At 39.9% G+C, this 25,719-nt stretch overlaps 1 protein-coding gene across 1 annotated transcript in view; it reads left to right on the top strand.

The window, feature by feature from the left end:
* Nucleotides 1–25,719, top strand: part of CNTNAP5 (contactin associated protein family member 5) — an 860,113-nt gene that overhangs the window by 195,784 nt on the left and 638,610 nt on the right. The window contains 1 exon segment of the mRNA XM_037849799.1: nt 16,504–16,697. Coding sequence (XP_037705727.1) covers nt 16,504–16,697 — 194 coding nt within the window.

The following is a 25,719-nucleotide window of genomic DNA, read 5'->3' as shown; positions in this document are numbered from 1 at the left end:
AAAGAGAAAATGTTAGAATAAAATTTCTAGGTAAGTAGAAAACTAATTTCTTAAAAGGTAAGTAAACTTTCCTATTGCCCTGAGATATTTAGAAATATGTATTTTAATAGCACCTGGGATTTGATCAATAGTGAATAGCAAAGTCAAAGGACAGGTGCATCCTAGGAAATTAAATAATCATTGGGTGGACTGGTTTAAAAAAAAATGTCCCAATACGATATTGAAAGGACATGCTGTACTCTCCTTGGATTTCCAGGTTTAGATAATTTTTACTTAACCTATTCCATTCATTCATTCATCGTAGTATTTATTGAGTTCCTTGAGCTCTACACCATGTAGTCTTCCTCACATTTGTCAAGGAACTTGCTGGTGTTCCACCCAAGATGAAACCCAAATTACAAAAGCTGTGGCTTACATAAAAGTAAGTTATTCTCAATAGAATTGTGCAGGCTCAAATAGCATCTTTTCAGCTTACCCCTGCTGAGCTATTTCAGAGACAGGAAATTCCGTGCAGTCCTCGGCGCCATTTAAAATCAGTGGATCTCTTGGGGATTATGGAAACCATTGGCATGCATTGTACATGGGTGATTAAGGAGAACTTTACTCCTGGTGTGCCCTTGGATCGCCACTGAACAGCTCTCTGCTCTGACTGGTACCCAGGAAGAAAGGATGCACAGCAAGAAAATTCCTCATGACAAAAGCAGGGTTCCAGTCCAAAGAGCAAAGCAAAGAATGTGGGAAGTGGAAAGCAGTTTGCCAGTTCCTCAGAAATTTCATTATAGAATTACTGTTATGGATTAAATCATGTCACTGCAAAGACATGTCTAAGTCTTAACTCTTGGTCCTATGGGTATGAACTCATTTATGAATAGGATCTTCAAAGATCCTATCAAGATGAAGCCAAGTTGAATCAGGGAGGGCCTTACTCCAATATGAATGGAGTCCTTAGAGAAAGAGGAAATTTGGACACAGGGAGTAGAGACAGATGGGGAGAGAGATGATTATGTGACAGAGGCAGAGACTGAGTTGTGGGTTGCCAGCAAGCCTCCCTGTATGTGTGAGAGCCTCCAGAGAAAGCGTGGCTTGCTGGCACCTTGACTTTGAACTTCTAGCCTTCAAGTAAATTCCTGCTGTTTAAGCCAACCTGTCTGTAGTATTTGTTATAGAAGCCCTGGCAGACTAAGGCAATTACCATATGACCTGACAATTCTACTTCTTGATATACACCCCAAATAATTGAAAGCAGGAGCTCTAACAGATGTGGGTACACCAGTGTGTCCATAGCAGCATTACTCATAACAGCCAAAATGTACAAGTGATCCAGGTGTCCAGTGGCAAATGAACTGATAAACAAAATGTGGTATATCCATCCGGTGGGATGTTATTCAGCCATAGCAAGGAAGTTCTGATACATATGACAATATGGATGAACCTTAAAGACATTATGTTGAGTGAAATAAGCCAGAAACAATGGGACACATATTGCATGGTTGCACTTAGATGAAACGCCTACAATATGCATTATTTACCTATAATCATGGTATACCTAGAATATGTGTACTTGAAAGGGGATGGCTGTATCTATGTTTCCACAGTAAGAATTTTTAAGAAAAGAATCCAGGAAGGATGTGCTGGGCAAATATCTGACGGGCACCCTCAGACCCAGAATAAAACAAGTGTAATGAGTTCTGTCAGTGACAAACTAATCTTTTTAAGTAGAAACTTGCCCTTGGAAACAGATGTTGAGCTATAGCTGGGCTCTGGCAGCCAAGGTCTGGGCAATTCACCATACGCAGAGTGGGATTAGATGGTTAAACCCCAACCATAATAGTCTTCACACTGCTATCTCATCTACGGAAGGGATTTGCCAAATGGAATTTTTATTCTCTCACTTCCACAAACCCCTCAGCCCCCATCTCCATCCACCACACAAAAGAAAATGAAAAGCTAAGGAAGAGAACTAATTATTTTTGAAAGAAAACGACAAAATACATTAAGCGGAGCTCAGATCACCATTAACTTAGGTTGCCGGGTCAATCTATGTAATTGTGGCTTAGGAGGGATCTGTCTTTGTCAAATGTGATTTGTTTTGTGGCCAGAAGGCTTTTGATCTGGGCTTTAAATTCAACCATGCTGCGGAGACGCACTTAATGTCAGCAGGAAGTGCTAGATCTGGTGACACAGCGTGGAGCCCCTGAACTGTGGCTTAGACTTTCTTGAAACTGAGGGGAAGGTTTTAAGTTACTCTTTTTATGATTAAAAGGCAGATAGGAACCAGATGCCTTTGGCCCCAGGAGAGGTGAGGCTTGTGTTTTCTTTCCCATCCTTTTATTTTTCTTTCCTCCAATATAGCTTTGCAAACAATTAATTTTACCATTCGTTCTTTGAAATTTTAATCCTTCTTCCTTGCTCAATGTATTTTCAAGATGCTTGCCTGTGTAAGTTGAGATTGTGTGTTTCTAGCATGACAATTTTGTTGCCATGGAGAATTTGATTTCTTATGTCAAGGCGTTTTTGGCTTCCTGGGCTTGTGGGCAAATGGAGAGACTTCAATCTCTCCCCTTCCTTCCTCCCCTTGGCACAGAATCTGTGCATCCTCCACACCTCCGCCCTCCCCTGGGCAGCCCTGGTTGCAAAAAGCGAAGGACCCATGAAGGTCTTGGAAGTTAGTTTCCAATTTGGAGTCACGGTGAGACTAGGAGCAAAGCAGGAGTAAGGGCTCCCACAGTTAGGATGATATCAGCTCTCTGGGGACTTGTTCCAGATAGCTCGGTGAGAATCTCAAAGCTCCAATTTCACAGGCAGCACTAAAGTACTGCTCTTGCTGAGCCAGACGTGATATGGATATTATCTAATCTGTTTAAAAAAGATGGTGAAATACACTGAAAGTTGTCATTGGATTCTCTCCCTCCCCTTGAAGGGCGTGTTTGGATTGAACTGAGCTCCCCCTCCCCCACAAAGACACGTTGACATTGTAACCCCATGTCCTGTGATTGTGAAAATAATTGTAAATAGGATCTTTGAAGATGGTGTCCTTATTAGGAGAGGAAATTTGGACACAAACCAACTGATAGAAGGTCATGGGATGGACTAGAGATTGAGTTGTATCACCATGTGCCAAAGAACACCATGGATTTCTGGCCCCTCCAGATGACATAAAAAGGCGTGGGATAGATTCTCAAAGCATGGCCCTGCCAATACCGTGATTTCAGACTTAAAATCTCCAGAACTGGGAAACAGTAAATTTCTATTGTTTAAATTTCTGTTTGTTACAGCAGCCCTGGCAAACCAAGGCAAGGCCCTTTCCTCCTCTTAAGCACCTTTCCTTTCTGTTGCCCTGTCTTAACTGCCCCAGGCATAGAAGCCATCAAGATCTAGGCTTCTCTTTGTTGAGAATGTTCTTTGTTCACCAATGTGGGGGCCTTGGCCAGCAACATTGGCATCACTTGGGAGCTTGTTAGAAACCCAGGATCTTGGCCTGTCCTCCAGAACTAATAGATCAGAACCTGTACCTTAATGAGTGTTTCATTCATGCATGCAAGTTGGAGGTTCAATCTTCATCCACCCCTGAATCTTCTGCCTCATCATTTCTTAGCTCTGCACCTTATTCACTCTGGATCTGAAAGGTATGGGAAGATGGAGGCAAATCAGAATTGGCTGAGGTTTTGTGAATGAGGGACTGTGCTGGGAACTTAACTTCTATACTTTTTATTATCACAGCAGTACTAAGATATTCACTACTATTCTCAATTTTTAAGAATGAGCAAACAGACTCAGATTAAGTCACTGACCCAAGGATACATGACTAATTTTTAGAAGGGCTTATATTTGAATCCAGGTTGGTCTACACTACATTAACCAATAGTTTTAGTCACATTGATCTGAGATCTTATCCTGAGTGAAGGTGTTATTGGCATAATAATTTCAGGTAATTTTGGCAATTCAACTATGGATGTCAACCTTTTAACCCCAAAGACTGTATTCTCAAGCATCAAGTATGAGGAAGAGATTTGTGTATCTGTGGCCTAATATGCCTGTGGGCAAAGCTAACCTTGACCTAGATATTTAAATGGTGCCCAGGGCCTCTTCTCTTGCAGAGACAGCCATAGATCGTTGAGAAGTACAGTATAGGACTCTCCTGCTATTTAATAGGAGCCTTGGGACCTTTCTCAAATATAGACGAATCAAATATAGACAATGTGATGATTCTCTATTCAGCTAGGCTAATTGCAACACAAAATGATGTTGAGGAGGAGAAAGGGAAGGGAGAACATATGAATGCATTTGCTTGTTCATAATATAATTTTTCACACATTCTAAAAATCACCATTTGGCACAACAAAAGTGGTAGATAAGTCATGTAGATAAATAAATATACTTTACCCTTTGTTTATATTCCTGATATTTAGTTACTTCCTTTGAAGGGCCCAGTTGAGAATATTTCTAAGTAGCACTACATAAAAGCTAGTTTTGTGAATCACCAATTTGATGTCTCTAATACTTTGTGAAGAGTAAAGAGCATCTTCACTTCAAAGTTCATTGTATATAACTTAAAAGCAAAAATGGAATTAAAGAGCAGGGTTAATAATGATGTATATTTGCATTATGATTGGTGGTTTACTACTGTTGTTGCAATGAGTGTCACACCTAGGAGAAAATAAGATGTATTCAAATAGCATATTGCATGGAGGATATTCTTGCTTTATCTAACCTCATGCAGATACATAGGAAGTATTCAGTCTAGATCCTAGACCCTTCTAGAAGAAGTCTTCCACTTAAGACATTCTGGAAATGTCATTAAAAAGATGAGATAAAGGTTACTGTATCCACCCTGCTGAGTGAAAGTGATAACAGATAATATACTATAAAGAACAAGGAAATGAGAGCTGATACACACCTCCAGTTCATCTTTCTCCAGGACTGCAGTTTGGGCCCTCCTCCTCCTCCTATGGTTGTCCCTTTTCTGCTGCCCCTTTTGAGTGTCTCACACTATACTTATCCCACCTATACATGTCTGTGGAATTGTTTGCTTGCTTTTGGATTGCATTCTGTGTTTTTCTAATCAATGTGCACATTTCAAGAACATCCAGATTTCTATAAAGGAATAAGTCTCAGTTTGGCAGGCTGCTATGACAAATACCACACAATGGGTTGGCTTAAACAATAGGAATTTATTGTCTCATATTTTCAGAGGCTAGAAGGATTGCTTCCTCCCAGGGTCTGTAGCATCCTGGGATGGCTGCTGCAGTCTTTGGGGTTCCTTGACTTGTATCTCCTGCTTCCCATTACATGGCAGTGTCCTCTCCTTTCTCCTCCGGTTCCAGCTGACTTTCTGCTTTAGGCTCCTCCCTGTGGCTTTCTCTTTATAAGGCCTCCAGTAATCCAGATTAAGACTCACCCTCATTCATTTGGACCAAACCTTAACTAAAAACAACATCTTCAATAGGTCCCATTTACATTGGGCTCACACTCACAGGGACATGGATTAAAATTATGCACATGTCTAAATTGAGGTGCATAATTCAACCAACCACAGAATCTTTCTCATTTCTTTCACTAAGAAGTTGCTTCTGATGAGTCTCTTCCATAAAAATTTCCACAGCAATCAGATACTATTTCTGGAGACTGGTATCTTTGTTAGGGCATTTTGTATGCAAATAACAGCATGTAACAGAAAACCCAGCTCACACTAGTTTATGTTATGAAAAAATATTACATAACTGAGACTAGGGCAAATGGAGAAGTTTTCTGTGTGTGGGGGTGACAATATTTCTATCTCTTGAAGAGTTGTGGTGGTCACAAGCATTCACCCTATAGCAATTTATTAAGCAAAATATTTGGGTTGAGTGATTTTCAGTATCTGTGTTTTATTTTGCAACTAAAAAGATTAAAATTAATAAAACTTATTATCCTATGGAAAAAGAAGTCTGTCATGAGGGCAGGCTCCAAGGGTGGGGGGAGATTAAGCTCAACAATGTCATACTCAGCGTGGGCATCATGCTCAGTCTAACCGTGCCAACATCTCACCCAGGCACAGTAGTTATCTGAGAAACAAATACACCACCACCTCCAATGGCTGTCTTTGAAGCTACCAAAATGTGTACCTGGAGAGTGGCATGATGAGAAGCAACTGGAAACTTATTAGAAATGCACTTTTTCTTGCATCATCCCAGACCCCTTGAATCAGAAACTCTGATGGTGGGACTTGCAACTAGAGCTTTACAGGCTTCTCAGGTGTTTCTTCTTGATGTTTGCTAATTTCAGGGAACCTCTGCTTAGAGCAAAGGATTCTTTTCAAGATTCCTGACACCACTATACTCCCCATCTCCAGCAGATTTTCTTCCATGATAATTAGCCACAATTTGGCCATGCATCCACTCCTGAACCAATCACTTGCATGAATGGTTTTAAACTATATCATCTGATATGGAGTAAGAAAATAATGGACCATGACTGTAAAGATTCCTTCATTCTTTCTTTCTACCTCTCTCTCTCTCTCTCTCTCTTTTCCTCCTCCTCCTCACATTGCTTTATTCAGATGGCTTTTGAGTTGCATTCTACTCTCTTAATGAACTGCATCTACTACTTACCTCCACCCCACTCTGTTGGTTTATACTGCACATATTCCAGAGAGTAACTTCCTGATGGAGATTTGAACTGATATCAAAGTTCCTCTTTTGCATAAAAATACCCAAAATGAAGTTTTAGGGGTGACACAATTAAACACATATCTGTTTTAACAATTTCATTTTCATATTCATGATACCTATGTGTTGAACGGTATTACCTTTTCTTGACTTATGGCAGGGTAAACCCTAATCAAACCTTATTTTTATAGAAGAAGGGAAATGACTTGCCCAAAGTCACAGAGGTAGAAATAAATCCCTTTAACTCAAACACCCAACTTTGACTGGAAATTGTCTTTCTAAAAATAAAAAAAAAACTGTTCCAAGAGACCCAGCTAAATGTAGTATGTCAGCTGATTACAATGTATGCTGATCACAAGAGAAAAGTTTAAGTGTTAATGCCAGCAATATGAGTAAAAATTGACTTCCAGTTCCATTTTCTCTGTTGTTCTTTTGAAGACCTTGGGAGAGTAATTTTTTTCTCTACATGCCTAAAAGAGGTAAGTGAATCTTGTCTTGCTGCTGTATCTTCAACAGGGCTTTACTCATGGAGTGAATTCAGTAATTACAAAGCCAATAAATAAGGTATATATAATCCACTAAAATTCTTTTATGCCTGAGCAGCAGCAGATGGGAAAGTAAGATTGTATGGATTTGCTAAATTAAAATAGAGTCCACTTTCTACCCATTTTATAAGAGTAAATTCTGGTGCTGTCCAATAGAAATTTATGCAATGATGGAGAAGTTCCATAGCTGCCTTGCCCAGTCAGGTAGCCTCTAACTAAATCATGTGGCTATTGAACATGTAGCCAATGCAGCTGAGGAACTGAATTTTTAATCTGATTTAAGTTAAAAGTTTAATTTAAATTTAAATAGCTGCCTGTCGTTAGTGGCTACCATATTGAAGTGCATAGTTCCAGAGTCTGTTCAATTTAACTGTCCCACCAACATCTGTAAAAATACCTGTTTTTCTTATGCATGTATGATGGAGCATCTTATGAGGGAGCATAAGAATGGAGAGATCTTCCTTGGGGCTGAACTCCAAATCTTCTGAGTTCCAAACATCCCTAGCCTATCTCCCTTATTTCTTATATAACTTCTGAGCTGCCAAATGTGTGGCTGGGAACCCTTTCTTCATCTGTCAGGGCCTTGATGTCTCTGTTTTTGGACAGGGAATATATGTAGTGTGGGGTCTCACAGCAAAACTGCCTGAGTAAAGAGCATCAGAAATTTTCAGGGTAAGAGCATGGCTTTCACTGCCAACAGGGACTAACAAACGCACAAGGATTTGGCCAAGTGCTAGGACTGTCAGAGGACGTTGGTGTCCCTATCACTTGGGCCTCCCTGCATCAGAACTAGGCAAGTTGTAGATTGGATTCCTTAGAAACTGAACTGAGATGGGAACCTCTTATCCAGTGATTTTTGGGGGAGTGCTCTCTGGACACAGTGTGTGAGAGAAGGGGGATGAGGAAGGAGGAAAAGCTAGCAAAACTGTGCTCTCACCTGATGTCTATCTCCCTTTGAATGCTAGAGGACACTGGAGTATGTAGCTGACATTTTGAACCCCATATGAGTCAGTCTGAAGTGACTGAAGTGGGGCAGGGGGAGTAGTAGCTTCCCAGTTGTGGTAGGTTGAATTTTGTTCCCCCCCAAAACAAGTTCTTAATCTCCATCTACTTCCCTAAAGCTGTGAATCCATTGTAAATAGGATCTTTTGAAGACATTATTTGTAGTTAAGGTGTGTGTTCTAGTTTGCTAATGCTGCTGGGATGCAAAACACCAGAAATGGATTGGCTTTTATAAAAGGGAGTTTATTTGGTTACACAGTTACAGTCTCAAGGCCATAAAGTGTCCAGGGTAACACATCAGCAATCAGTACCTTCCCTGGAGGATGGCCAATGGCGTCTGGAAAACCTCTGTTAGCTGGGAAGGCACGTGGCTGGCATCTGCTCCAAGTTCTGGTTTCAAAATGGCTTTCTCCCAGGATATTCCTCTCTAGGCTACAGTTCCTCAAAAAAGTCACTCTTAGTTGCTCTTGTGGTGTTTGTCCTCTCTTAGCTTCTCCAGAGCAAGACTGTGCTTTCAATGGCCATCTTCAAACTGTCTCTCATCTGCAGCTCCTGTGCTTTCTTCCAAGTGTCCCTCTTGGCTGTAGCTCCTCTTCAGACTGTCTCTCTCAGCTGCATTGAGTTCCTTCTGTTTGTCAGCTCATTTATATGGCTCCACTGATCAAGGCCCACCCTGAATGGGTGAGCAACACCTCCATGGAAATTATCTCATCAATGTTATCACCCACAGCTGGGTGGGGCGCATCTCCACAGAAACACTCAAAGAATTACAATCTAATCAACACTGATGAAGTCTGCCCACACAAGATTACATCAAAGATAATGGCGTTTGGGGGACCCAATATATTCAAACTGGCACAGTATGGTCAACCGAACCAGAGTGGGCCTCAATCTGGGTTACTTACTGGAGGCCTTATAAATCGAACCCAAAGTCACAGAAATGAGAAATGAGAGGACATCACCATGTGACAGGAGGCAGAAATACAAACCAGGGAGCCTCAAGGATTGCCAGCTGCCAGCACTAGAATGCTATAGGTTCTGGGTAAAAGCCAATATCTTGCTTTGAGGCTGCTTCTAACCTCAAAACTGTGAGCCAATAAATGCTTGCTGTTTAAACCAGTCCATTGTATGGCATGTGTCATAGCAGCTCTGGAAAACTAAGATACTAAGCAAGGAGGCTGCTGTTTGGTTGAAGCCAAATTTCTGGAGAAGGGGCTGGCCCTGGGTTATTGTGGGCCAGCATCATAGCTGAAGAGCATCTGGTTGGGGTACCCACTTCCAACCCCAACAATCTCTCTCCCTTTCTCTGTCTGAGGGCTTTTTCCATGCTACCTGCAACAGGCTGCTGGAAGGAGCCTGACAGTAGGCTGTTGCAGGAAAACCCCAGCTCTCTCCTGCTAAATGAACTAAACTTAAGCTGGCTACCAGCTGGATGGATAAGCTCACCCACAGGAGTGACTGATAGATGAAGCACCCTGGGTTGGTTATCATCCCTTCCCTGTCTCATCTCCTTCCCCTCACCCGGCTTCCTGGGTCACTTACCAAATAAATTACTTGCCCTCAAATCCTTGTCTCATAACTGATGAGGGAGAAGCCAAATTAAGTCACATACCAAGAGCCAGTCCCCCAGACATTTCTCTGGTGCAGCCCTTGACTTGGATAACTGGGTCTGACCCTCTGACCCAAACTTCCTTCTGTGAGCCTGCAAAGTCCCCTCAAGTAGGAACACTCCAGGTACTTATCTTTCTGAACCTTGGAGGAGTTTGGCCAAATTCCCATTTTCTTTTCTCCCAGGAGGCTCCTTTGCTCCTAAATTAATGTGTGGATGGAAGGGTAGGAAGAGCTGGGCTGCAAACTCAAAGTCACACTGCACCTGTACAGTAGCACAAGGGTGATGCTGAATGTTCCAGCCAAGAGCTTTGAAGCCTCAGATGTCCTTGTCCGGCCAAGCTTCCCATTCCAAATGGATGGCAATTCTCTGAGAGTAAATGCAGGAAGCTTCCTGAGCACTCCAAGCATGTGTGCGAATGTTATTATTTCCACCATACTGTATAATTTCAAATATTTATGAGACAGCCTTCCTTCTTGACTCATTACCATTACTAGGTAACTCTGTCCTTGGAAAATCTAGAACCTTTGCCAACAGAGTCACCAGTCCTTTAATAGTTAAAGATACAACTAGTAATTCAAGCTAAACTCTTAATCATTTGTGAGAATATCCTTGGCTTTATGGAGCCTTATGTAAGACTAGGGGCAGGCTTGTCTAGGAAACTTGTTCTCCGAAGGGTTTATTTTAGGGTTTTCAAAAATGGCCAGTCTGTGTTCTTAAAACAGATTAGGTGAGAAAATGCAGTGTGTGTTGTGTGTGTGACTACTTTAGCTCCAGTTGGTCTTGTACTACCACAGTTGTGAAATTATTGCTTAGCAGCAACCTGTATAAAATGTTTTGTGCCCATTTCCAGTGTGTGACCTCAAATAATTCTCATTTCCTTTTCTGAGTTAGAGTTGGGAATCAGTGTAACAACTGAGGAATTTCTGCAGCTTCTACCAGTTATTCCGGTTCATACGTAGAGCTCACCCTACTGTGGTAGACTGGGTTTTGTACCCCAATTCAGACATGCTTAATCATAATCCCATTCCTGTGGGTGTGAACCCATCGTAAATAGGACCTCTTGAAGATGTTGCTTTTAGTTAAGGTGAATGAGGATGTGTCTTAATCCTGAGTGCTGGAGGCCCTTTCTAAAGGGAAGCAACTGGAAGCCAGAGGGTGGAGAAGACTTCACAGGATGAAGCTACACATCTGAGGAAACCGTAAGGGCCAGTGAAAAGAGATGGCCTTGCCATGTAATGGGAGACAGAGATACAAGACAAGAACCCCGAGGATTGCAGCCAGTACCGGAACGCTACAGACTCTGGAGAAAAGCAAGCTTTGCCAATATCCTGATGGTGGCCATCTTCTGGCCTCATAACCATGATCCTATAAATTCCCATTGTTTAAGCAAATCCATTGTGTGGATTTGTCATAATGACCTAGCAAACCAAGATACCCTGTGATGCAAAGTTTGGAATCACGATATAAAGGACCTTCTGAAGATGTTATTTTTAGTTAAGGTGTGGTCAACTTGGGGACCAAAGAGGGGTCACAAGACCTGGGTTAATTATTTTACATTAAGCCTTTCTTAGAAATCTCTGTGTGAGTCTTTTCTCCTAGCAGAAGACTGTGGCTCCTGTTAAAACCATTGGTAGGAACTTTAAAGCAATGGAACTGGGCTCTCACCATATAACCTGCATAAGTAATTGGCCCTTTGAGGCTGTTCTGTTCCTTATCCAATGGAAATTGAAAATATTTTGGTTGATTTCTCTCAGAATCAAATGAGATAATGAGAAAGTGTCAAGTAAGAATTCTGTTTCTAATAAGTCATGAGGAAAGAGGAAGACTAGGGAAGGATGGCTGGGTGGGTGCCATGGGGAGGCAGTGGGGCAGGTGGTGAGGGGCCTCAGCTTGGGGTTCAGGATTCCTGGGGTTGAATCTCTTGCCCTGCCACTTACTAGCTGTGTGATCTTGGACAAATTACTCAACTATTCTGGCCTCAGTCTTTCAATCTGTAAATGGGGAGAATAATACCCATTATTCAGGGCTACTGAGGTGACTGATGAGTTGATGTCTGCCAAGTGCTGAGCAAGGGCTGTGTAAGTGTTAGATAAAGAGCTGTCCAAGCCAGAGCAAAGAAGGGTGTTTCTGAATTCACACATTCTCAGATTTCCTTGGTAATTGTAGCTCTCACTTCAAGTATCCAGCTCTGTTTGGGTGCAAGGAGTTGGGAATCAAATTAAGGAAGTGTCCAGAGGCAATTTGATATTGCTATGGTTATTATCACTTTCTTACTAATAAAAAAATATCTTATTGACCTCAGGCTAATTTTGAGCATTAAATACACATATTGCAACTCTTGTCAGTAAAATATCTGGACTAAAACCTTAATTCCCTTGGATTCTATCTCATTCAGTGGCTCCCAAACCACTCAGCATGTCATGAGTATCTTTTTAAAAAATACAGATCCCAAACTAGACTCCTGCATAAGTTATCAGGGAATGGGCCGAGACACTTGTATTTGTCTTCTTCACCAGATTTCTAGGCATTTCTGATGATTGCACACTTTGGGGACTCTCTCATCTAATCTAACCTGTCTATTATATAGAGGGAGTTGAGTCAGGTTAGTTAAGCAAAGAGTTAAAATTATTCAAAGCCTTAGGGGCAGAACCGGGATTTTTACTTTCTATCTGAAACCTTCCCGAGCCCACCTTTACAAAAATAAACTATCTAGAGTATGAGACTTGGGATATACTAGAAATAAGCTAAGATAGAGCACCAAAATCATCTAGGATCCCATGTCTTCACTTATGGAATGGGATCATATTCTTTCTGGGTACTTAATTCTGGTATTTTGGGGTACAATGAATTAGCAGGTGAGGAAGAGCTTTAAAAAAACTCCTGAAACATAGTAAATGCTATTAAAAACCAAAAGGGGGCTTATAATTCCTTGAAATTCATTTGCTTCCTGCAAACTGCAGCATTTATGGGAATGGCAATGAATAACGATTGCTACTGCAGTCACAATTACACACACAACGGCCTCAGTTAACACCTTCAACTTGCCAAATACATACTTTTTTGTGTATGTTACACCCCCAATTTAGAGAAGGATTTGGAAACAGGAAGCCAGTGTGGGCGCAGCGTGTCTCTGGAGCAACTGCAAATAGTATCTTCAGACCACTCTCGTCATTTGCGAAAACACATTTACTGTTTGGTGGAAGGAACAAAATGTTTGTCATAGCAACCAGGGCCACCTTGGGTGTTTTGCCTATTAGCTGTAATGCAGGGATCATCTACAACAGCAGGGAAAGAGTCCTTGGAATTATCACTTCAGTAGTGCACCTCCATTTTACCAGCTTGGGCTGAAGTTCTTGGGTTCAGGAATTTTTAACTTGATGTGTTAACGAATGCTAACAGTTATAATTCCATTTTCTTTAAATTTTGGGGAATTAATAAGCTAAGCTTTTTACTGTGGGCAGAAGGGAGCTCTTATTTGCTTTAGACACATTTGTAGAAATCTTTTTAGCACTAACTCGCCCTCTTTTTTTTTTTTTTTTTTTTTGTTTTGCTTTGCTTAATTTGGCTTTGGGTTTTGGTCAGTTTTTTTGTGATTTTATTCTTTTCATGAAGGTGGTGGGAATGGTTCTGTGTTATTTTATTCTGTTTCTTCCATACCAAATATAAATGTCTATTATATGCTAATTCGAGTAAATGAAGGAAAAATTCTAAAAGATACCCAGAAAGCTATTTTTAAGAACAACATCTAGTTGTGGACTAGTGAGAATAGAAGAGAAATTGTTAAGACTTAAGAATTTAAAATTAGAAAACAGTGATGGTTACACAAAAATTGAAAATTCCTCTATTAAAACATCAGCTGTCAAATTGATATACATATTCCTTGCTCAATAAATCCCAAAAATATGGGCAACAAGAATCTCAGTTTATGAAAGAATGACAGGCTGTTAACAGAAAATATGTAACATGCAAGAAGTAGAAACATGAATATAAGAATCACTTATATTTTCACCGCTCAGAGGAAGTCACCCTAAAGATTTATTTTTATCACATTTTAATATTGTTGAAATCATACAGTTTCTACTTTAGCTTTCTTCAACAAAAAAGGAAGAGGCCTCATGCACTGAGCTACTGGAAAAATTGGATAGAAATGAAGAGTAGGTTCATAATAATTTTGGATTTCTTGCAAATGTAAAAACCTCCTCTATTTTAAGCCTCCCTGTCAGTTAGAGAGATTGGGGGAAGGTGGAGTGGTTTGGGAAGTGCTGGCATGTTGGTAAAGACAGGACTGATTGATAAAACATACTTTCTCTCTGACATCCCAGAATCCTTCCCCCATTGCCTTTCCTCCTTGCCAATAACCTCTTATTGATTTTCTGGATTTTGAGGAACATTTCTGTTAAAGAATAGTCTCAAATTACTGGATTTATCCAAACTGGGTGTTGGGTCTCTTAAATTGCCTGGTTGGATACAGCAATTTCCTGTACAGGATATTGTATTTGCATTAGTTAACTAACTGTAGTAACAAATAGACTCCATTATGCAAGGGATGAAGCATGATAGATGTTTATTTCTTGCTCATATGATAGTTCAGGGCAGGTGTTCAAATTGGCAGGCACTTTCCTCCATGAGGTACCTCGGGGATTCAGGATCTTTCCATGTTGCTGTTCTGACACCATCTAGGGCCTTGTCAATCAGTGCGTCCATCAGTGGTAGAAGGGGAAAGTAACCAGGGAAGAGTCATGTTGGCCTGGAAGTGGCACATTTCATTCCACCGAGGTTTTCACTGTGGAGAACTTGGTCACATGACCACAACTGTCATAGGAAGGAAAGCTGAAAAATGCAATTAAGCCATGCATCCACTGCAATCCTAGTACTACAGAAGGGAGAACAATGGGATGATAGGAAACAGGCAGCAATATTGCTTCTGTATTCGTGATGACCACATATGCACGAAACACGTAATAAAACATACTCCAGAGTAGGTGCTTCACATAGACCCTTCTCTTCCCTTACCTTGCATTGGAATCTACTTGTGAAGGGCATGAGAGTTTATTGATCCAAAGTACTGGGTACTAGCTATTTACTGGAAGAAAATCAGTCCACAACCTGTAGGAAGTGCCTTTTGTGCAGTGTAGGATCCACCTTCTGCCCTTCATCTCCTGGATCTGCGTGTCCAGTGCCATATGATGAGGAGCTGTCTTTACATTGTGAGTTAAGGTAGTGCATGTGCTCCGCTGCTAAGGAGGAGCTCAACTGACTCCTGTTAAGATGGCAGGAAAGTATACTGGGGCATCATTAGAATGGCTCTCAGTGACATAAGTTGAAATAAAAAAGGTGTTTATTGATTAACTCTTTTAAATAAAAAATTCAATTAACTCCCTCACCTGATAGCGTGAACAAGGCAGTTAACAAATGGACTGCTCTCCCACCCTCTCCACCCATGGTGTGAAAAATTCTTCAAAGGCTCCCAATAAGGTTTCAGAAGTTTTATGAACTCTGCAGTGAGTAGAGATGAATATTGACTTCTTTATTCCAACGTGAATGAAAACAGAAAATGTAGGCCACAATTCTTCCAACTAATCAAGTGTTCATATTGATTTTCTGCAAACAAAGTTCAAATGTGGCAAAAAAAAAAAAAAAAAAAAAAAAAATCCTGGGGCCGAAGAGTTTTTTTTTTTTTCTTTTATGTTTGAATGCCCCCTGTGTATCACATATACAGAGACACACGTAGATTCAAGAACTTGTCAGACTGTCCCATGTCTCCGTGAGAATTTGCACATACTATTCCCTCTTCTCTGATTGCTCTTACCCTGATTTCCTATTGTTTTCCTTGGAAATGCCAGTACTTGCTTCTGGTTTCGGCTTTGTGGTCACTGCCTTTGGAAGGCTGTTCTGGACACTGCCTGATGTACTCTGTCCCTTGTGCTCCTATTGTACCTTGTGTTTAGCTCTCTTAAGGCTTCCTCTTACAATCCATTTCACAGTTTTGTTTGTATCTCTCTCTCTCTCTTTGGCACTCAGCATACTGCTGGTGCTCAATGAATATCTACTGAATGAATGAAGGGTAACCACTAAACGCCATAGTCAGTGATCCTTTTATGTTTATATTCACAAGCAAAATGTCTGGCTCATGGTGGGTCCATAGTGTGTATTTGGAGAGATATAAGGGACAGGGAAAAAGAGAGAGAGGGAGGGTGGAGGGAAGGAAAGAAGGAAGGAAGGAATCAAAGAAGGAATGAATGAAGGAAGGAAGGAAGGAACGAAGGAAGGAAGGAAAGAAGAACGGAAGGGGTCATAAGCCTGGCAAAGGATTTAAGGCATGTTCATATATAGCTACAAGCAAAGGCTAAAGTTGTAAGAAAAGGAAAAAAAAACATAAAACAAGTTCCACTAGGAATTCAGGAGATGTAAACCATAATGACAAATGCAGAGAGAAAGAATCATGGTGGAAACAGCTATTAAGATGAGTCTTAAATCATGAGAGGAAAGTCAAGAGAGAAAGAGAATGGGCATTCATAGCCAAAGAAAGTACAAGGTATGTTAAATACAAAGGCAGAGAAGGGCAGAGTCATTTGGGGGAAAAGATATCCTAGTTGAACACTGTTTTATTTCTCTTTGAGAGTTGAAAGTTGTAGCCATGTGGGATGTTACTACAACTCTCTCTCTCTCACTGTCTCTCTCTCTGATCCTTTTCCAGGAACTGGCGGTTGGTCTCCAGCAGATTCCAACGCTCAACAGTGGCTCCAGATGGACTTGGGAAACAGAGTGGAGGTGACAGCAGTGGCCACGCAGGGAAGATACGGGAGCTCTGACTGGGTGACGAGTTACAGCCTGATGTTCAGTGACACAGGACGCAATTGGAAACAGTACAAGCAAGAAGACAGCATCTGGGTAGGACACCTTTTCTATTGGAATGAATAAAACTGAAACGTACTAACAGCAACAGTAAAGGCGTCTGTCATTTTCCGAGACCCAGATTGTTGGTAGCTTAATGACTGTTGAGAGCCAATTCAGAAATAGCTGCACCATGTACCAGCATGGCTCCAGTTCAAGGGAAATTAGAATGGTCTGTTGTAAAGAGTTTGGCGTTTAGTGTTTTCCTCCATTTCTGGTAACCTGGGTGATTCACTCTCTCAGGCTCAGTTCCTTCATCTATAAAAACAGCTGAACACATCACCAGTCTGATTGCTAACAAGTGTGTATTTATTTACTGAATATCTGTTTACTAACTTATTTACATATTTGCTTATTACATGCCATGCACTCTACATAGCTTGTAACAACCCCACTACTCAGTTATGTGACTCGACTAAAGTTGCCCAGTTTGTGAATCCTGGCACGGGAATTTGTAGTTTGTCTCATTCTAAGGTGGCTGTGCTGAACAGCCTCTACTTGAGGGTTGAAAACCTTTGAAACAACATATAAAATTTGGAATGATTCTGTCATTTTAAGCAGTCTTCAACTTGGAAGTGGAAGATGGTTTGTTCCAAGTTGTTAAAAATGAACTTTCTTTCCTGGCCCCAAGGTCCTAGCTCTTGACCTCACCATCTAGGTGAAAGGCTTTCAGCAAACTCCATGCAGGCAGAAAAGCGGAGAGTCAGAGAGCAATGGCTTCAGAAACTCATGCACGGAATAAAATAATTTACTCGTTGGTTCATGTAGCTTTCAGTTTAGGAAAAACATCACCAAAGGTTTTTTTTTTCTTCTAAATGTATATGCAGTGTGAATCTCAGGCAATTGACAGCATACTCTTTCCTTCTCAGAATCTCCTTAGTTACCTCCACACTTGACTCAATACAAATTAAGATTTCAAATTGCTGCTGTTTGCATGTGCATTTGTCTATGTTGGCCCCACATTGTTGAAAAAAAAATTCTTCTATTTTTTATTCATTGATATTTGTTCATTGCCTTCACATCACTTGGGTTTTTAATTGAGAATAATAGTAAATTAAGGATTAAGATTAGTTATGGCAGACTGAATCATGAGAATATTTTTTCTTCTTTCTTCTGGGTCAGTTGTAATATTAGATTGCAATATTATTCATAGAGAACATGGGTTTTCTTCACTATAAAGTAGTCTTTGGGGTACCTTTCTATTATTTTTCTTAATTTTGAATCCTTTAAGTGTTCATGATTTTTTCTTTGGTTTTGTTTTACTTTTAGTTTGCAAAGAGAAACAAGCATCCCTTCCATTTTGAAGAACAATTTTAAGGTTTTTGTTGACTACAGAAGGATAAATAGGTGTGTGATTATTTATTTTTTTCTGGCATTTACAATCAGAACCAGTTTTTTTTATAAATGGAATTGCAGTTTTGAGATATTTTGCCTAAATTTTTTTAAGACCCTGGGTTTCATGTTCTTTAGCACCAAATGATGTGCTTTAAGCTGATCCTCTGAATCAGGAAGTATTTCAAAGGGTAACACTTTCTCTGGGCTTGTGTGCAGCGGGCAGTAGCTTATTTCACCTGCTTGCCCTTGTTGGTAGACCTGTGCCTCCAAATCCAAGATCCTTAAAGGCAGGCACCTGCCTTGCATGACTTCACAGCATCCATGCCTAACACATCACTGGATACAGACCAGGAACTAATTTTTGATGGTTATTCAAAGAACTGCAGAATTATTACGGCCCCCAAAATTTGAGGGGGTGGAGGATATCTCTACCCCATACCTCAGTCCCCCAAAACAGGCTTGAAATTGATGGGGAGGGAAAAGGTACACTTTAGGCAGGGGAGGAAGAGGCAGGGAACCACTGTATTCATTGAGGCTGTAAGTTCCAGCTAAATCTCCCCCAGATAGACATGCAATGCCTGCAGGGCAGTTGGGAGAGGAGGCAGATTCAAGACCAACCATCAGTTGCAAGGCTGGGAGGAGGAATGTCAAATTTCTGGTTTAAAGAGTGAAATGAAGCAACATTTGGCAGGAGCACTGTTAACCGGTCTACAGTTGCTAAGCTCAAATTTGGGAGAAATGTGCACTTAAGTTTATTTGGGGGAAACTGGACACTTACAACACGTCTTCTTTGTAAGCAGAAGCAATTTCTTAAAATGGGCATCATTCTATAAACTCAGGTGATTCGGACTTAACATCCCTATAAATTAGACTTGAGGCCCATAGAAGGTGATTCAAGTTCACACAGATGCCAGAAATGGGTAGGGACAGAATTCAAAACTAAGATGGAGTCCTAAATATGCTTGATTGCAAAAATATGCTTTCTATTTCTCCTGTACTACACTGTATTTTTTTTTTAATTTTCATAAAAGTGATTTACTTTTCTCACCTTATATGTCCACTCTGTAAAAATAATATTAAACTCTATAAGATAGATTAATAATATTAATGTCATTGTTCAATTTACAATTATAAAATATATTGGTGAGAGAGCACTCAAAAACTGTATTGCTACATGCTGCAAACAATGATCAAGCTCACTGAAACTGTGTAGGCCCTCAGGAAATTTTTTCTGACTTGAGACTAATTTTCATTTGTACCTTATCACATTGGGCTGTTGGATGTAATAGATTACCTGGAGAGTTTTTCTTTTTACATTTTATTTTAAATTAAAAATGAGCAGTAAGTCTGTGGTTCCCCAGAGTTAAGACTTGTAAACAAGACAAGAGCAATAGTCAAACAAGAAGCTTTTTTTTATTAAAACTCTAAATTATTCTGTTTGACTTTTCAGAAAAAATCAATACCTAAAAACATCAATATCAAGTATTGACTTAATTAAGAATGGTGTTTTAAGGAAGTAGAGGATCTTTTGAATGCAGACTTTCACATGACCTTTTGCAGATCCTCAATTTTTAGATGATGTGGAGCTTGTAATGCTTTTTAAATTGATTCACCGGACAACACAAATATAGCACATGCCATGGATGGGACATCAATTTACCACTACTCAAGAGATATATTTTATTTTATAAAGTTCACTTCAGAATGAGAATCCTGAAAGGATGCCTTTCCAATGTACAGTAGCAAATCTTCATGCCTTAAAAATCCAATTTGGAGAGTTTCTGTTCAGGCACTGAATGGAATGTTCAAGAATGAGGCCACCAAGCAGTGCTGAGCAATGCACTGTGATTTATGAAAAAGCCCGAGTTCTCTACTTCACTAAATAACCAGGCGTGAAGGTGTCTCATGGACAAATATAGCAACAATTTTTAGAATCTGAGCAGATCCAAAACATCTTTCTGGTTGGTGAGTAGACATGCTAAAGTGATACGTTTATTATGTTTATAGCTCTGAGAAGCAACATATGCCTATGTTTTGTAAAGTGGATCAACTCCTTTGGAACAAAAGGGACCTCTTAATTAAATCCACCCAGAGTAGGATCCTGTTATCAGTTGTTTTGACAAGATTGTCAAGACAAACATTTTCTGCGCCTGTTTTATCCATGCATAACCACTTGGGTCAAGCCCTTCGTGAATCTTTTCATATTTCCTAAATGCAACATGTAGGTCTTTTAAAAAATATATTCTACTCTGTGCATTTGGCACTTTCATTCATTTTCTAATACTTATCCCTTTAAATTACAAATCCTATTTGTCCTAATTTAATAGGATTTTTTATATATGGTGTTTTAATATATGATGCCCAATTTAAAAATCAGCATATCCACTTTGCTCATGATATTGCACAATTCAGTTAGGACCTTTTTTCCTCTTCTCATACCACACTGAAGTATCCCTATTTTTTCACTCCATTGTAAAATTTCAGAGACAATTTCATTTCTCTTTCTCTCAAGCTTTTCTTGTTTGTCCACCTATCTGGGACAATCAAGTATGCCAATTATATTTAGTATGGACACAAAAGCCTTATATAAGGATTCCAAATATTATCTGTTTTATATCCAAATTCCTCCCTAATAGCACTCATCATTTTGTAGCTATTTTGGCTGCAACAAAATATTGGGATATTGTTTCCAGTTCATGAACCCACAAGAATTTAATATGTTCTTATTATGACTAGACAAGAAGCAACTACAAAGATTTTCCACTCGTAGAATGGGCTCTTTCAGTAGATACCAAAAATGTACTTTATTCATCTCAAAGTTAATTTCCATTGTCATGGGTCCTTCATCCTCCACCCTGTTTTGAGGATATAAAGAATGCCATTTTCTTGCCCTTTAATATCCAGGAGCTTCACCACAGGAAACCCACAATGTCAAAAAAAAAAATAAATAAATAAAAAAAATGCCTTCTCTAGGTCCCCAAAGGCATTTATATCTGCTCTACAGCTCCTTATTTTCAGTAAAGATTAATAATTAGGTCTTTATTTATCAAGGCATGTTGGATAAAATACTTGCTAATTTCCTGCCCACTTTTAAACATACATGAACTCTTTCTATAATCCAACTGCAACTCTTTCCTAGTTAGAAAACCTTAATGTCCCCTAAAATATGGGTATTTTTGCACACTTATATATGCCTTTTATTTGCAAGATGACACAAAACAAGAACTAAAAGCAATCTTTGAGAATCCTGGAAGTTTAAATTTCTTTTTCTCCCAACCATTTGCTTTCTCTTCCTACGTAGAATCCTCATATTTGATGATGATAATTAATATTCATCCTTGTACGATAACTTAGTTTACTTGTCTTTTACAAATATAATCCAATGAGCTCTTCTCCAGTACTGATTTAAACAAACAACTGCTGTGGTGGATTCCTCAGTAGTGACCATGGAGAGATTTGAGTGGGTCCTGCATTAACTATATATTCACTCACTGCATCGAAGTCTCCATTTAATTAGTTGCGCACAATCAGCCTCTGCTTGATACAGCTCCTATTTCCAAGTTGGTGCCGTTCTAATCATTCCTTGTCAAGCATGGAAGGTCTAACTCATGAGGGATGCAAGGACCATACTGATATGTACCACTGTAGAAGGAAAAACCTAAAGAGTTGAGGACATAAGGAAGGCAAGCAATTTTGCAATATTGACACCTATAAATGTTATAAGAGTAGTTGAAATGCAGCATTCAGATGATTATAGTTACTTCATTTGTTTTCTATGGATGTCTAAATCCCAGAATATCTAATGCAATGGAACAGCTACTCCTTATTTGACACTCAATATGAGTAGGCACTCTGCTAAAATTGCCAAAGAAGCTATTTAACTTTTCCTTCTAAATAATTATAACAAGAGAGTATTGTTCCTATTTATAGAAGAAGAAACTGAGGTTTAGAAAGTTCAAGATACCCATTCCATATCACACAAATACTATAATAGTGGTACCAAGATATAAACCCTGATCTGTTTGTTCCGTGAAGCCTAAATACCTAAACCACTAGACAATCCTCTAACCAATGGTTGATGCTTTGAGAGTTAAGGCCCAGTGTCCTCCACAAAGGGCTGGTATTACCAGGGCTGGGACTGAGGACACTTTCTGCTCCAGTGGGGGAAGTAACCTGATAAACCAAACCAAAGTCCTACCTGGACTGAACCAGCACCGTGAGCTTCATGGGAACACTTGAATGGCATGGAGGTACCTAGGAATTATACCTAACACATTATATCCTGGTCAACTAAGTCCAGAGTCCCCTTGCTGGTGGCTCTGAAGCTTGTGATATGCTCAGAATCATTTCAGGGATATGTTAGAACTAGCTTTCAGGTGTAACTCTTCTGGAATAACTGATAATCAAGACTCAAGTTGGGAGTTACTGATGCATATGAAGCCAAAATCTGTCTCTCGCCAGTATTTGCCTATTGAACCCATCTTTTTTCTCATACAGTGGTGTTCTAGTTTGCTAATGCTGTCAGAATGCAAAACACCAGAATGGATTGGCTTTTACAAAAGGGGGTTTATTTGGTTACACAGTTACAGTCTTAAGGCCAGAAAGTGTCCAAGGTAATGCATCAGCAATCGGGTACCTTTACTGGAGGATGGCCAATGGTGTCCGGAAAACCTCTGTTAGATGGGAAGGCACGTGGCTGGCATCTGCTCCAAGTTCTGGTTTCAAAATGGCTTTCTCCCAGGACATTCCTCTCTAGGCTGCAGTTCCTCAAAAATGTCACTCTTAGTTGCTCTTGGGGTGTTTGTCCTCTCTTAGCTTCTCCAGAGCAAGAGTCTGCTTTCAACGACCATCTTCAAACTGTCTCTCATCTTCAGTTACTCTCTCAGCTTCTGGGCATTCTTCAAAGTGTCCGTCTTGGCTGTGGCTCCTCTTCAAAATGTCACTCTCAGCTGCACTGAGTTCCTTCTGTTTGTCAGCTCATTTATATAGCTCCAGTGATTTAATTTAGACCCACCCTGAATGGGTGGGGTAACACCTCCATGGAAATTATATAATCAGAGTCATCACCCACAGTTGGGTGGGGCACATCTCCATGGAAACACTCAAAGAATTACAGCCTAATTAACACTGATATGTCTGCCCACACAAGATTACATCAAAGATAATGGCATTTGGGGGGACATAATACATTCAGACCAGCACAAATGGGGTCCAAAATGTCTACTTTCTCTCCTACAAAAAGTTATTTTGTGTCTTTTAGCAATAGCTACAGTTATGTATCCCTTTCCTATATTCCCACAAATTCCAGCAAGGCTGCTCCCCTCTTGTATACTGTCCCCACATGTTCACCTATTCTTCATGTGGCTGACTTCAAGACCCCTCCTTAGTCTATCCCCCCATCTGAATATGCTATAGTTTATTAATATTTGATGTACAGTTTTCTCTTATAAAAATCATGCCCTCAAACACATCAGCTATCTGGTCCCTTATTATAGAATCCTTTGGCCTATGCAATATGCTTTCTTGAGTCTTTCTTAGATGAAGGGCTCACATTTGTTACCTGGCACTTTTCTTATGCAGAGGTCAATTGAAACAATGGCTTATACATTTTTGTCATCAGTTCCCCGATTTCATCCCTGAGTGACTCCCAAACTCTCTCGGAGATGCTATCCAATCCTCATGATTTATACACATTTATTCTGCCAATTTGGCCTAGAACATCCTGGATATTGATCACTGTTTGATATAGTATTTTAAGCCTACCAATTTCAGAAAACAATTTGGGAGTGAGAATCTCATTACCATCAACATATATCTTTTTGACTCTCATTATACACCAAGCACTGTGCTAGGTGCTGGGCATACAAAGGGGCTTACAATGTGGTCTCCTCCTTCCCTGGGTTTTCGGTTCCTTAAGGAGACAGTTAAAGAAGAGTGCAGGGCAGCATGTGTGCAGATGGATTAGTATTGATGGCAGTCCACACGCATGAAGCTGTCAGGCGAGATGTGTCTGGGATTATATGACCAAGAGGGACTTAGATGTGTCAAAAGGGCAGGGACCATGTGAAAGCTACTTTGGCATCCCAGTAACTACAACACGCTGTATGCCTAATAAAAACTCAACAAATGTAGGAAGGAGAATGGAAGAGATAATGGTAGGAAAGGAGGAACATTCCCAGCAGGAAAAATACTATATGCAAAACCTTATAAGAAGATACATAAGGTGTACTTAGGACAGAAGACTTAATAAATTTAGGTACACAATTTTCCTGCTCAGTTACACAAGATGAATCTGGAGAGATGGGCTAGTTTGAGATTATAGACCATTAGCACTCCAATATTCTCTTCAGTTAAAGACCAAAGCAAATAAGTCATTATTTGTTATTCACTTTGTTTTGATACTTTTTGTTAAATAATAAAGACCACATAGAGAAAAATGTTATCTAATATATTTGTAGTGATTTTGAAATAGTTCTCTCCTTTGCTCACTCACATACATATACATATAAGCTTCTAACATAGATAGTTGTTTATTTCATATTTGGTCATTGTTAAAAACTCAGTTAAGAATGTAGCATGCCCAGAATCTCATCCCTGATTTAATGGAGTCCACCAATGCAAAAGCAAGTGAACACCATGCACCAGGCCAAAAGACACAAGGGGTAGATGGAAATGCAGGGGCTTTAGATTAGAGTCAGATTCCACTTGTACCATTGGTTACTTGTATGACCTTGAAAATGTTACTCAACCTCTTTGTGGAGGATGATTCGCCCATCTGTGTCAAACATATATCTGTTTTCTCCCCAGATGCAGATGGGGAGATGGAATGATTTGGGTGTTTTTTTAATTTTATTTTTTATTCTTATTTTCATTCATTTTGGAGTATTGAAAATGTTCAAAAATTGATTGTGGTGATGAATGCACAACTATATGTTGGAGCTGTGAACAGTTGATTGTACACCATGGATGATTTTATGGTATGTGAACATATCTCAATAAAACAGAATAAAAAATATAAATATATATTAAAAAAAAGCACATATATCTGGAAACTTCCAAGCCCATCACCTCTATCCTCCATACTTCTCTGCTCAGACATCTGGGCTGCTCTTTGTTTTACTGTGGGAAACGCAAGAACATAAAGACTGAATTCACTATGGCTCCAGCTTAGGACAATCAAATAAAGGTCCTTAAACCTTAATATGCCCCTTAAATAATCCCAGTGTTTCTGTCCTCAGCATTTTTGCTGACTTTAGATTCTTTTTTCTAAAAGATAAGGTTCTGCAGAAAGGAGAGAGGGAACAACTAGCCAATCAGCCTTTGGGAAGCAACAGCTGGTACTTCCCCCCCATCAGCAGGCTTCCATTCAACCCTCTAGCTCCATACTTAGCCCTTGAAAGTTCCTCGGTGATGCCCATCTGTTTTTCCTTCCAAATGCTAGATTTTATGGGCTGCTGAGATGTTTCAGAGAACTTCCCAACATGGGGTCTAGCCTCTTTAAGGAGTAAATGCTGTCCCACTTTTACACATGCAGCATTTAACATATTACATGGACAGGGAGTCAACGCATTGTGTTCAGGATGAATATTCATAGAGACACTTTCTGGCGGAGAGCAGATGTTTGCAGTCTCCCTTACAAACTGGTTGCATTTATAATGCAGGGATCCAACAGCTGAAATCAAAG

Source organism: Choloepus didactylus, chromosome 9 (assembly GCF_015220235.1).
Source record: "Choloepus didactylus isolate mChoDid1 chromosome 9, mChoDid1.pri, whole genome shotgun sequence".
Lineage (NCBI taxonomy): Eukaryota > Metazoa > Chordata > Mammalia > Pilosa > Megalonychidae > Choloepus > Choloepus didactylus.
Note: the sequence above shows the minus strand (reverse complement) of the source record. Positions and strands in the feature narration are given on the sequence as shown.